Here is a 15,022-nt window from a genome sequence, read left to right as displayed (position 1 = left end):
TGATCTCCCTGTGCTATGCGGCTGCTTCCCACTAGTTATCTATTTTATGTTTGGTAGTGTATATATGTCCATGCCACTCTCTCACTTTGTCCCAGCTTACACTTAACCCTCCCTGTATCCTCAAGTCCATTCTCTAGTAGGTCAGCATCTTTATTCCTGTCTTGCCCCTAGGTTCTTCTGACCATTTTTTTTTCTTTTTTTTTTTAGATTCCATATATGTGTTAGCATACGGTATTTGTTTTTCTCTTTCTGACTTACTTCACCTCTATGACAGTCTCTAGGTCTATCCACCTCACTATAAATAACTCAGTTTCGTTCCTTTTTATGGCTGAGTACTATTCCATTGTATATAGGTGCCACATCTTCTTTATCCATTCATCTGTCGATGGACACTTAGGTTGCTTCCATGTCCTGGCTATTGTAAATAGAGCTGCAATGAACATTGTGGTACATGACTCTTTTTGAATTATGGTTTTCTCCAGATATATGCCCAAGAGTGGGATTTCTGGATCACATGGTAGTTCTGTTTTTTAGTTTTTTAAGGAACCTCCATACTGTTCTCCATAGTGGCTGTATCAATTTACATTCCCACCAACAGTGCAAGAGCATTCCCTTTTCTCCACACCCTCTCCAGCATTTATTGTTTGTAGATTTTTTGATGATGGCCATTCTGACTGGTGTGAGATGGTATCTTATTTTGATTTGCATTTCTCTAATGATTAATGATGTTGAGCATTCTTTCATGTGTTTGTTGGCAATCTGTACATCTTCTTTGGAGAAATGTCTATTTAGGTCTTCTGCCCAGTTTTGGATTGGGTTGTTTGTTTTTTTGATATTGAGCTGCATGAGCTGCTTGTATGTTTTGGAGATTAACCCTTTGTCAGTTGCTTCGTTTGCACATATTTTCTCCCATTCTGAGGGTTGTCTTTTCGTCTTGTTTATGGTTTCCTTTGCTGTGCAAAAGCTTTGAAGTTTCATTAGGTCCCATTTGTTTATTTTTGTTTTTATTTCCATTTCTCTAGGAGGTGGGTCAAAAAGGATCTTTCTGTGATTTATGTCATAGAGTGTTCTGCCTATGTTTTCCTCTAAGAGTTTGATGGTGTCTGGTATACATTTAGGTCTTTAATCCATTTTGAGTTTATTTTTGTGTATGGTGTTAGGGAGTGTTCTAATTTCATTCTTTTACATGTAGCTGTCCAGTTTTCCCAGCACCACTTATTGAAGAGGCTGTCTTTTCTCCACTGTATATTCTTGCCTCCTTTGTCATAGATTAGTTGACCATATGTGCGTGGGTTTATTTCTGGGCTTTCTATCCTGTTCCATTGATCTATATTTCTGTTTCTGTGCCAGTACCATACTGTCTTGATTACTGTAGCTTTGTAGTATAGTCTGAAGTCAGGGAGCCTGATTCCTCCAGCTCCGATTTTCTTTCTCAAGATTGCTTTGGCTATTTGGGGTCTTTTGTGTTTCCATACAAATTGTGAAATTTTTTGTTCTAGTTCTGTGAAAAATGTCATTGGTAGTTTGATAGGGATTGCATTGAATCTGTAGATTGCTTTGGGTAGTAGAGTCATTTTCACAATGTTGATTCTTCCAATCCAAGAACATGGTATATCTCTCCATCTATTTGTATCATCTTTAATTCCTTTCATCAGTGTCTTATAATTTTCTGCATACAGGTCTTTTGTCTCCTTAGGTAGGTTTATTCCTAGGTATTTTATTCTTTTTGCTGCAGTGGTAAATGGGAGTGTTTTCTTAATTTCACCTTCAGATTTTTCATCATTAGTGTATAGGAATGCAAGAGATTTCTGTGCATTAATTTTGTGTCCTGCTACTTTACCAAATTCATTGATTAGCTCTAGTAGTTTTCTGGTAGCATCTTTAGGATTCTCTATGTTTGGTATCATGTCATCTGCAAACAGTTACAGCTTTACTTCTTCTTTTCCGATTTGGATTCCTTTTATTTCTTTTTCTTCTCTGACTGCTGTGGCTAAAACTTCCAAAACTCTGTTGAATAACAGTGGTGAGAGTGGGCAACCTTGTCTTGTTCCTGATCTTAGTGGAAATGGTTTCAGTTTTTCACCACTGAGGACCATGTTGGCTGTGGGTTTGTCATATATGGCCTTTATTATGTTGAGGTAAGTTACCTCTATGCCTACTTTCTGGAGGGTTTTTATCATAAATGGGTGTTGAATTTTGTCGAAAGCTTTCTCTGCATCTATTGAGATGATCATATGGTTTTTCTCCTTCAATTTGTTAATATGGTGTATCACGCTGATTGATTTGCGCATATTGAAGAATCCTTGCCTTCCTGGGATAAACCCCACTTGATCATAGTGCATGATCCTTTTAATGTGCTGTTGGATTCTGTTTGCTACTATTTTGTTAAGGATTTTTGCATCTATGTTCATCAGTGATACTGGCCTATAGTTTTCTTTCTTTGTGACATCTTTGTCTGATTTTGGTATCAGGGTGATGGTGGCCTCATAGAATGAGTTTGGGAGTGTTTCTCCCTCTGCTATATTTTAGAAGAGTTTGAGAAGGATAGGTGTTAGCTCTTCTCTAAATGTTTGATAGAATTCGCCTGTGAAGCCATCTGGTCCTGGGCTTTTGTTCGTTGCAAGATTTTTAATCACAGCTTCAATTTCAGTGCTTGTGATTGGTCTGTTCATATTTTCTATTTCTTCCTGGTTCAGGCTCAGAAGGTTGTGCATTTCTAAGAATTTATCCATTTCTTCCAGGTTGTCCATTTTATTGGCGTAGAGTTGCTTGTAGTAATCTCTCATGATCCTTTGTATTTCTGCAGTGTCAGTTGTTACTTCTCCTTTTTCATTTCTAATCCTACTGATTTGAGTCTTCGCCTTTTTTCTTGGTAAGTCTGGCTAATGGTTTATCAATTTTGTTTATCTTCTCAAAGAACCAGCTTTTAGTTTCATTGATCTTTGCTATCGTTTCCTTCATTTTTTTTTCATTTATTTCTGATCTGATCTTTATGATTTCTTTCCTTCTGCTAACTTTGGGGTTTTTTGTTCTTCTTTCTCTAATTGCTTTAGGTATAAGGTTAGCTTGTTTATTTGAGATGTTTCTTGTTTCTTAAGGTAGGATTGTATTGCTATAAACTTCCCTCTTAGGACTGCTTTTGCTGCATCCCATAGGTTTTGGCTCATTGTGATTTCATTGTCATTTGCTTCTAGGTATTTTTTGATTTCCTCTTTGATTTCTTTAGTGATCTCTTGGTTATTAAGTAGTGTGTTGTTTAGCCTCCATGTGTTTCTATTTCTTACAGATTTTTTCCTGTAATTGATATCTAGTCTCATTGCGTTGTGGTCGGAAAAGATACTTGATACGATTTCAATTTTCTTAAAGTTACCAAGGCTTGATTTGTGACCCAAGATATGATCTATCCTGGAGAATGTTCCATGAGCACTTGAGAAGAATGTGTATTCTGTTGTTTTTGGATGGAATGTCCTATAAATATCAATTATGTCCTATAAATATCAATTAAGTCCATCTTGTTTAATGTATCATTTAAAGCTTGTGTTTCCTTATTTATTTTCATTTTGGATGATGTGTCCATTGGCGAAAGTGGGGTGTTAAAGTCCCCTACTATGATTGTGTTATTGTCGATTTCCCCTTTTATGGCTGTTAGTATTTGTTCTTATGTATTGAGATGCTCCTATGTTGGGTGCATCAATATTTACAATTGTTATATCTTCTTCTTGGATTGATCCCTTGATCATTATGTAGTGTCCTTCTTTGTCTCTTGTAATAGTCTTTGTTTTAAAGTCTATTTTGTCTGATATGAGAATTGCTACTCCAGCTTTCTTTTGATTTCCATTTGCATGGAATATCTTTTTCCATCCCCTCAGTTTCAGTCTGTATGTGTCCCTAGGTCTGAAGTGGGTCTCTTGTAGACAGCATATATACGGGTCTTGTTTTTGTATCCATTCAGCCAGTCTATGTCTTTTGGTTGGAGCATTTAATCCATTTACATTTGAGGTCATTATCGATATGTATCTTCCTATTACCATTTTCTTAATTGTCTTGGGTTTATTATTGTAGGTCATTTCCTTCTCTTGTGTTTCCTGCCTAGAGAAGTTCCTTTAGCATTTGTTGTAAAGTTGGTTTGGTGGTGCTGAATTCTCTTAGCTTTTGCTTGTCGGTAAAGCTTTTAATTTCTCCGTCAAATCTGAATGAGATCCTTGCTGGGTAGAGTAATCTTGGTTGTAGGTTTTTCTCCTTCATCACTTTAAATACGTCCTGCCACTCCCTTCTGGCTTGCAGAGTTTGTGCTGAAAGATCAGCTGTTAACCTTATGGGGATTCCCTTATGTGTTATTTGTTCAAACACTAAGATTTGACAAAGCTGGATGGCAGAAATTCTATACTTTCCGTATGTTGGAACCATTTCATAATTAAGGGTGGAAAAACAAACAATAAAACATGAATAAACAAAAAAAGAAGCATTAATAATGATAGTGTTTTGTTTACAAGCAGCTCATGCAGCTCAATATCAAAAAAACAAACAACCCAATCCAAAACTGGGCAGAAGACCTAAATAGACATTTCTCCAAAGAATATATACAGACAGCCAACAAACACATGAAAGAATGCTCAACCTCACCAATCATTAGAGAAATGCAAATCAAAACTACAATGAGGTATCACCTCACACCAGTCAGAATGGCCATCATCGAAAGAATCTACAAACAATAAATGCTGGAGACGGTGTGGAGAAAAGGGAATGCTCTTGCACTGTTGGTGGGAATGTAAATTGATACAGCCACTATGGAGAACAGTATGGAGGTTCCTTAAGAAACTAAAAATAGAACTACCATATGACCCTGTAATCCCACTACTGGGCATATACCCTGAGAAAACCATAATTCAAAAAGAGACATGTACCACAATGTTCATTGCAGCTCTATTTACAATAGCCAGGACACGGAATTAACCTAAGTGTCCATCGACAGATGAATGGATAAAGAAGATGTGGCACATATATACAATGGAATATTACTCAGCCATAAAAAGAAACGAAACTGAGTTATTTGTAGTGAGGTGGATGGACCTAAAGTCTGTCATTCAGAGTGAAGTAAGTTAGAAAGAGAAAAACAAATATTGTATGCTAACACATATATATGGAATCTAAAAAAAAGAAGGGTTATGAAGAACCTAGGGTAGGACAGGAATAAAGACGCAGACGTAGAGAATGGACTTGAGGACATGGGGAGGGGGAAGGGTAAACTGGGACGAAGTGAGAGAGTGGCATGGACTAATACATACTACCAAATGTAAAATAGGTAGCTAGTGGGAAGCAGCTGCATAGCACAGGGAGATCAGCTCGGTGCTCTGTGACCACCTAGAGGGGTGGGATAGGGAGGGTGGGAGGGAGACACAAGAGGGAGGAGATATGGGGATATATGTATACGTATAGCTGATTCACTTTGGTATAAAGCGGAAACTAACACACCATTGTAAAGCAATTATACTCCAATAAAGATGTTTTAAAAATAAATAAATAATGATAGTGTTTTGGATTTTCTTTTTTTATTTGCTAAACTGTCTTTAATAAACATGTGCTGCTTTTATAACAAAAAATAAACATCATAAATGAAGAGAAAAAGTGAAAAGGAAAGAAGGGGGAAAACCCACCTTAAATACTAGAAAGAGTTAAAACACTGATATAAATAACTATTATACAAATTAGAGGGGATGTAAGAGATACAGGTGATCAGGTAAGGGAAAGAGTATACTCTGCAAGGTGTGTGCACACACACACACAGTGAGTGCATGACTGTTTGGAATCAAAGAAGGCACAATGGAAGGGAGGCATTTGAACCTGAAAAGACAGAGTTTCTTAAATTTTTAAACAAGTTACACATATATGCAAAAATATAAAACTTAAATGATACAGAAATAAATACTCTTAACATATTAGTATGCTAACCTTCCATACCTTTCTCAAGGTTTATTTGTTTGCATATTTCTCAAGGAATATACAAACATACATACCTATATATTTATTAATAGTATACATATTGTATGTGTATGTATGTGTTTGTGTGTGTGTGTGTAGTACATACATTTTTGGAGGCAATTTGCCAGTATATATAGTATATAGTGTGTGTGTGTATGCGTACTTATATGTGTGTGTGTGTGTATAATATAGTTTTAAATTTTAAATAAAACTAAATCTTAATAAACATTACTATACAACTTAATTTTAAAAATCATCCTTCTATGTCAGTACACACAGATCTACTGAATGACTAATATTTACTGAATGATTATAATATTTCATACCCTTGATATACTAGAATGTATTTCTCTGTGATAGATTATTACAAATAATTCTCAGCAAACACTGTTGTGCAACGGGGTCAGTGTTTCTGTAAGACAGCTATCTGAAAGAGAAATTTACCAGCAAATGGCCCTCCCAAAAGGTTCTACCAATTTCCACTTCTACAAAAGTGTATGAGAGCATGTCATTTTCTACCATTCTGGCCAATGTTGGGAATAATCAACATCATATTTTACGACTCTGATAGATATAAATAGTGTATTATTTTAATTTCATTTCCCTGATCACTAATGAGACCACACAGAGTATTTGGACTTCAGAAATTGGGGGTAGGGGAATAAACATGATTGTAAAGAGAGGACCACAGAGAAATGAGAAAGTAAAAAGTATATCTGAAGACAAACAAATTATTTAATTTCATTAAAACACACCAGGAATGTTAAGATCATTTGAGTTTGAGGATGAGTTTGTGAAAGGAAAATACCAACTTAAGCATTCAACCAGACTTGTTTTCTTCAGGTTATAAGAGTACCCTGAAGGGTTTTTTGAGTATAGTTAGTGACATGATTAAAAACTATGCTTCAGAAAATTAATTTAGGAACAGTGTGTAAACTTTCAGGGGGGAAAAATCAGCAGGCAGGAGACTAATCATAGGCTAGAATTCAGGCCAGAGATAAGACAAAGTAGAGCAGAAGAATTAGAAAAGGAGAAGAGATGCATTAGAAACATATTATTTATGGAGCCCAAATCAAGAAAATTGGCAAGTTATTAGATAAAAATGGAGTAATCATGTTGATGGTTAAAGAAAAAGTGCTTCCCAACCAACTTGATGCTGACTATTCTTAGTGAATAAAACTGTAAAGAAATGTGTACAAAAATAATACAATAGAAGGAAAATACAAATGCTATTGGTGAATCATCTCAATAACTCAAATCAAAATAAGGAAACACATTTCTGGGGTACCTGAGAGATCACTGCTTTCAATTCGCCGGAGATCTGAATCAGCCCAAAAGAGTTTGCCCAATCTGCTATCAAGAGCTAAAGCAATTGGTTTACTTAAGCCACTGAAAAAGAGGACCTCCCGTTCTGTTCCATCTAAAGCAGCTCGTTCAATTTTGGGAGACCTTTCCTGAAGATTGGTAAAATACATATACCTGAAGAGAAAGGAGGAAACTATAAGTTTACCAAAGTAAGAAATCACACAAAATGAGAATATTGCTGTTGATTAAGACAAAAGGAAGTAAAATAATATTTCTAAATCTTATTTTTAAATGTTTTAGAACATATTTTTTTGAAGGTCATGGGATATATTAATTTCAATAATAGTAACAAAGGGTGCACAGAAGTTCTTAGGGAGTTAACTTTAAGGAATTAATAAAACAAAGTGTTAGATACAGGCAGCATTATGCTTTTGGAATAATACAATAAATAAAAGAAAATAGCAGTAATCAGAGAGATCTGGACACAAAATTTTAAATTTCTTCTCTATTAGTCCATTTCATAACTGAAAATAAGTTGTATATGAATCATTTCTTATATTTAACTTCTATAGTTCATCTCTTTCCTGTAACTCCTTTGAAGTAAGCTACTTTCCCTGCTGAATTCCTTATCATTCATTCAGATTCAAGTAAGTACAATTTATTAAATGCAAAGCTCTATATTAAATGAAAGAAGGCATATTAGTTCTTATCATAAAAGAACCTAAAATCTAGTAGAAAACATAAGACTGAAAAACAATTAAGTATAAGGTAAATTGGAAAGGACTAAGTATAACTAGAGAGGTACAGACACAGAGCGGTGGGTATTTGAGAGAGGAGAACGTCACATCTGGCTGGGGGTGGGGCAGATCAAGGGAAACTTCACGGAGGATGTTACAGTTCAAACAGTCCTGGAGGTATGGGTAGAAATTAGAATTAAAGCAGTAGTGACTAAGGAAGGAAATTCTAGACAGTAAAATCAGAGAAAGCAAGAATATACATGGGCTGAAAAGGAAGGCTGATGAGGGTTTCAGATGCCACCTTAGTAACATACCCTTTTTCTGGGTTTACCACAATGGCTCGAGGTCTGTCCTGCTCGCCTTTTAACACCACTCCAATCGATCTCCCATCTAATCTTGTTACATTAATGACATTGGTGGCCTCGCAAGTCCAATAGATGTAGCGGCTATAAATATCAATGCTGAGGTCATAGGGCTGTATTTCTAGGTTCTGATTCGGAACTGAGCTCACAACCACAGTAAAGCCCTAAGGAAAGAAAAAGAAACACACACAGAAAATTAGATACCAAGCCAGATAGCTCCGAGGAGATCACTCACAATACTTACATTTATGTGGTCACACACCCCTGAGAAGGAACTCTCAAGTCTCAAGCGACATTTCTTAGCGAACATTTCAAATGTTCCCTCTGGTTATTATGACATAAAGCAGAAGAGCGAGCTGAGGCCATATTAGTTGCTTTAAGAAGCTGATAGTGCACTGATCAGAAATGAGACTGAGAAGGTGGCAGCTGTCCCTGTAAACTAGAGCCAACTGCGGCTAGAACCACACTCTAGTAATACCTCTAAAGCAGTGGTGTTCAACCAGGGGCGATTCTGCATTTGCAAACGTCTCCACCAGGGGCACTGGACAATGCCTGGAGACATTTTTGACTGTCACGCCTATGAGAGTGTAACTGGCTTCTAGTGCGGAGAGGCCAGGGATGCTGCTAAACATCCTACGACGTACACGTCAGACCTCCACACAAAGAATTATCCAGCCAAAAATGTCAACAGTGCGGAAGTTGAGAAACTCTGCTCTAGAGACAATAGCAATTAGTCAGGGCTACAAACCACATCTATCAGTCATGTCTTTCTCTAATCCTCAAATCTACCCCGCCCCCAAAATTTTTTTTAAACAAAGCCAAGCAAAAAGAGAGGCTTTCTTCATCTCTTTTATCTGAATAAATTATATTTTATTTACTCGGCATCTCTGAGGTAACACTCCTAAATAAGGCTATCTCATTTATTTGCTATGTCCTCGGCTGTAATAACAACAGCTATAATTTCTATCAACTAGTTATCAGTCTATTGGTCCTGGCCTACACCGTGTAAAGTGCATCTGTAATATTCTGCTACAACTATACCCCTAAATGATCCTCGGCAGCCCTACATACACTATCTCCTTGCTCTTTTTTGTCAGACAAGACATATAAAAAATAAGTAATCTAATCTCCCTAAATTTTAATGCATTAAAAATCCAACTTAACATTACTGTTAAAAGGAAAATGACAAATAATTATTTATAGTAATCCCGGTCTAATACTGCTTGGACACAGAAAGAAAGCAAAGAATTATGGACAGTGGTATGTAAATCATGACTAGAATGTAAGCACAGATAAGACGTGTTGATAATATTTTCATTCCTATCCCACAGTCACCAAATAATAGTTACCAAAACAAAAACAAAAAAACATTAGACTAATGATAACATATCCTAGATGTAATTTTACTGAGACTGTGTTTTATGTTTCCCATCCTCTGAACCTTTTAAATAATAGTTAACTAGTAACAGAACTGTTATTTATTGAGTGCCCACTATGTAACAGGTAATGGGCTATGTGCTTTACATTCCTTTCAGCTAAAAGTTCATAAGAATCCTAGTGAGTGACAAAGCTGAGATCAGAACCAAGGGTTTATTTGATTTCAAAGTTTCTAACACTCCATGTAAATGGAATTAAAAAAAAAAACTATATAAATGATATGGGTGGCACTGACAGTCATACTAATATATGAGCGTAAGTTATTTTAATACAACACAATCTTCATTCTAATAGAATTATCAAACAATTGTTTACTCAAAGATCATTAGGAGGGAGAAAAGCTGCTAGGTTCAGAATTCCAGTTTTACACACACACACACACACACACACACACACACACACACACACAAGCAGAGTCAAGACTTAAGTAAAATAGGATGGTTGGCTGGTCCCATTACTAGGCAGAAGAACTGGATCTTGAACGCAGCCCTGAATTACCTGGCTGCCATCTTCTTGTGCTTTTCGGATCATGTTTTGTCGTGAGTCAATCCAATAGAGCTGCTTGTCCAGTGGGTCATAGTCAATGGCCCGGACATTCCGAAGGCTGTGGATAGGAAGGATGATGTCGGGGCTCTGCTGTTCATCAATCACCATGCGGTTGATGGCGCTCTTCTGACTGAAGAGCAGGAAAGTAGTTGGAGCTTAAAGAAAGAAAAAAGCAAAGAGGAAACATAGTTACCCTAAGTCTCGTATCACTCAAAGATTTGATCAGCCTGTTGTCTGTATCTCATACAAAACAGACATGTATGTTGAAAAGGTAAGGTTGAGACAAAACCCTATGGAATGCCTCCAGAAACTCTCTTAGAGGCAACACTGATCAGCGCTCTGGTTACCAAACCAGTTATGAATTTACCCCATGATAACAGCCAACTAGCCACTTTTTCTCTGTCTTGTCCACAGTGGTATCATAGGACACTTGATTTTAATGAAACATTTAATAAAGATAGACAAAATTCTCCTGTCTGCCAAGTAAATAATCCTAACTCCTCCATAACCAATTCTTGTAGGTGGAAGGAAGCCTGGGTCTCCATAGGTCAAAGAAGAAACTTCAAGATTGGTTTTAGTCTCACTTCTCACACTGTTTAGTCACTTGATCTTAACTAAGGCCCTAAACCTCTTTGGGTCAAAATCTACTCAACTGTAAAATAAGGTCATAGCTATGTTGTCCTGCTCACTGAGTTGCTATAAAAATTTTACAACGTATGTGAAAATACTTTAAAAACTGTAAGGCATTATGGCAATTATACCTCAACAAAAAATTGTAAGGTATTATGTAAATGTCAAGTAAAAATAACTACTGTTTATTATTATCAGTAGTAGCAGTAATAAACTTGGTATTAGTAGGATTCAAACAAACCCTCACTGGTTGCAGATAATAGGCTTAATATTTTGCATAGTGGGTTGCAAGGAGAGGGAGCCAGTAAAAAAAAAAACCACACACTTAAGTTGATGCCCTAAATTTATGAAATGGGAAAATGCAACAGAGACAACATTCCCTTTCCCAGGGACTAGGCCTCTAATCTAGAAAAGGACAGCATCTGGCAGTGCTACCAAAAACTTCAAAGTCTAACAGCATTTTTAAAATTTTCATTTAAAATATATGTAAAAATTCCATAATTATACTCTTGTTGCTCAGTCATCACCTAAATCCAGGAGAATTTTGTCCTTCTCAGGGATATAAACATAAATGGCCAAGACAGAACTCCCTGCTTTATTTCCCCTTAAACCCCATTCTTCACAGCTCCATTATTTGTGGTTCCCTGGTTGACTTTACATTTACACCCAAATGTATACTGGCTTAAATCCCAAAGAAATTCACTGGTTCTCACAAAGAAACTTGGTATTCACAACACTGAAATTCTGCTTTGAGTTCCTCACTGGCTAAAAGTCCACACCTAGCTTGGAAGATTTAGAAAGTATTCCAATGATCCCACTGGAACTCTCCATTACCTGGAGTCCATAACATATTGATTTAACAACTTTCAGCAATTTTAGTAGAACCCATGCCTTAAGCAGTAAGAATACAGGTCACAATAGAGTAGTTAACAAGTCTCCCATCTTTTTTTTTTTTAAAGAATTATTTTTTTGGCAGTACTACATTCTTGTAAATCAAGAAAATAGAAAAAAAAAGTTCTGAATTCTACATTTCCAACAAAATAAGCACCGCTTATACTAAGACATACAATGAAACTTAGAAGAAAGACCCCACAGTTTTAGGTGTCAACTTTTCCTGCCTGGGAAATACTCAAATATATATTTGGCTCCAAGTATGTTTCACTGGGTAGTTTTTTTTTTTTTTTTTGAAACAAGCTTTAACCTTTAATAAGATTCCACGATTAGGTGTTCTAGAAATGTAGATTAAGACAAAGCCAAATATGGCTCCAAATAAATGCTTGTTTCAAAAAGTCTATGGATGACATTAATAATTACAGCTGGCTAAATATTTCTAAGAGGAAGCTGATGTTTTGACTTATTTACAAAAGTGACGAAGAATATGCAATTTTGTAAGCCTAAATCCATCCTGATTTATGTAACCTCTAACCACCACTCCCTCATCTCCTGCAGAATGCTTTCCAAACTGTCCTGTGAGGTTGACTCTGTTTTGCATTCCCGCAATGAAGACAGCCACACGCAGAAGTTGGAGGATGAGGTAGGAGGAAGCTCTTCAGCTCTCCTTTGAAGACACAAGTGTTCACCCAAAGCTTAAAGAAAGGTATTACTCTGGTGTAAGAACAGCATAAATGACAAGGCCAAGCCCACCATGTCTGACTGTGCCACTTGTGCATTGTGCCAAAGGCACCAAGTAGGGACTGAAGTCCAGTCCATACTTCATTAGCCAAGTCAAGCACCTATGCAGCTGCATCTGCCCAGAGGAAACATCTTTTCCCAATTCACACAAAGGTTCCGTAGAGGCCAACCACTTCAGTACTGAACAAGGGATTACACAATTTGGCCTCCTGTTTCCTCTCTGACTTAATCTCTATTCACTGTGTTCCAGAGACACTGGCCTCCTAGATGTTCCTCTAATATGCCGGACATGCCTCCCCCTAGGGCCTCTGCATTTGCTATTCCCTTTTGCTTGACAGGTGTTCTCCCAGATATCCAGCAAAGCTCATTTCCTCACCTCCTTCAGTTCTGGACATAGTGCCACTTTTACAGTCAGGACTTCTCTCATGACCCTATTTAACACTGTGATCCTCTTACCCACCCTTTCTTGCTCTTAATTTTCTCCATAACACTCATCTCCATCTAACTCATGACAGAGTTTACTTATTTAGTTCATTATCTGTCCCACTGAAATGTAAGCTCCATGAGGGCAGGGATTAATGTCTATTTTATTCAGTGCTACATTCTTCACTGGCTCAAATGATGCCCAGTGTGGATTAGGTGTTCAGTAAATATTCATTGAAAGAATAAATGAGTAAACAAATGAAGAAACAAGCATGAGATGATGATAACTAAGGACAGCCCTGTAGCCATGATTCTGAAAGTAAGGAAATAAAATTATTTCAGAAAACTGGGAAAGAAAAGAAACAAGCATTTATTTAGGAACTCCAAGATGTCACACATCATACCAGATGTCATCCAATACCCCAAATTACTCCATTTTATAGGTGAGCAAACTCAGAACGGTTAAGTAATTTTTAAAGAAAGACTCAAGAAAGGTTAAGTAATTTTTCCCAGGTCACAAAGCTGCTGTTGAATGGAAGAGCACATGTTTTTCCAAATCCTGTCCTGCTTCTTCATTCTTCTATTTAACAATGATTTCTTGGGGGCTTCCCTGGTGACGCAGTGGTTGAGAATCCGCCTGCCAATGCAGGGGACACGGGTTCGAGCCCTGGTCTGGGAGGATCCCACATGCCGCGGAGCAACTAGGCCCGTGAGCCACAACTACTGAGCCTGCGCGTCTGGAGCCTGTGCTCCGCAACAAGAGAGGCCGCGATAGTGAGAGGCCCGCGCACCGCGATGAAGAGTGGCCCCCGCTTACCGCAACTGGAGAAAGCCCTCGCATAGAAACGAAGACCCAACACAGCCAAAAATAAATAAATTAATTAATTAAAAAAAAAATTCTATGAGAACAAAGTTTAAAAAAAAAACAAAACAATGATTTCTTGAATGACTACTATTTACCGAACACTTTTTTAGGCACCTAAGATACATCAGTGGAAAAACAGGAAAAAAATGCTGCTTCATGGAGTCTATATTCCAGTAAACAGATAACAAGTAATAAGCATAATAAAGAGGCTATAGTATATAAATAATAGAGTATATAAATTATATAGTATATCAGAGAGTGATTAAGTGTCACAGGAAAAAGAAAAATGGCAGGTAAGGGGCACTGGCAATGTTAGATAGGGTGGAAGGATGACTTGCAATTTTAAATTGGGCAGATCAGGTCTCACTGTGGAGGTCACAATTAAGCAAAGACTTGGAGGTGAAGTATATCCATGCAAATATTTGCAGGAAGAACATTCCAAGTAGAGGAAATAAGCAGTACAACAGTCCTGAAGTAGGAGTAACTGGCATATTTGAAAACAGCAATGAGGCTGGTGTGGCTGCCATGCAGTGAGCAAGAGAGAGAATGGTAAAAGCTGAGGTTAGAGAAGCAAAGGGGGGGGCGGTGCAAAGTGTGGGGTACAGATCATGCAGGAACTTGTAGGCCATTATAAGAACTAGGTTTTCACTCTGTGTGAAATGGGAGGTTTTGAGCAGAGTAACAACATGATCTGATTTAGCTTTTGAAACACAGGTCTAGGAGTAAATTACACAGTGTTAGAAAACTTTTTGAGGGCAAGTACTTTGTGTTAAACTTCTCTTGTAATCTGCTTTGGAATCTAATACATCTGTGCACAAATATTAAATAGTACTCATTATAAAAAGAACACGCAACAGGAAGCCTCTTGAAACACTGCCAATCATCTCAGAAAGAGCCAAAGACAGACATTAGGGACACTCAGCACTGATTTCTCAAGACCTTCACTCACCAACTAGCACACACTGGTAAAATCAGCCCAAACAATAATGACCTCAAAAGGTCTTTCCATATTCTTCTGTCTCCATCCTCCATCACTTATTACCCCCCTTTTCTCCTTCCAAAGTTAAACTTCTTAAAAAAGATGTCTACATAACACATACACTACC

At 37.2% G+C, this 15,022-nt stretch overlaps 1 protein-coding gene across 1 annotated transcript in view; it reads right to left on the bottom strand.

Annotated features, from left to right (window-relative positions):
• Nucleotides 1-15,022, bottom strand: part of LRP6 (LDL receptor related protein 6) — a 184,908-nt gene that overhangs the window by 23,976 nt on the left and 145,910 nt on the right. Inside the window, exons 13-15 of the mRNA XM_061205368.1 lie at nt 10,319-10,521; nt 8,336-8,547; nt 7,268-7,458 (exon numbers count right to left, since the gene is read on the bottom strand). Coding sequence (XP_061061351.1) covers nt 7,268-7,458; nt 8,336-8,547; nt 10,319-10,521 — 606 coding nt within the window. The remainder of the gene's footprint in view (nt 1-7,267; nt 7,459-8,335; nt 8,548-10,318; nt 10,522-15,022) is intronic.

The sequence above is a fragment of the Eubalaena glacialis genome, chromosome 11 (assembly GCF_028564815.1).
Source record: "Eubalaena glacialis isolate mEubGla1 chromosome 11, mEubGla1.1.hap2.+ XY, whole genome shotgun sequence".
Classification (NCBI taxonomy): domain Eukaryota; kingdom Metazoa; phylum Chordata; class Mammalia; order Artiodactyla; family Balaenidae; genus Eubalaena; species Eubalaena glacialis.
Note: the sequence above shows the minus strand (reverse complement) of the source record. Positions and strands in the feature narration are given on the sequence as shown.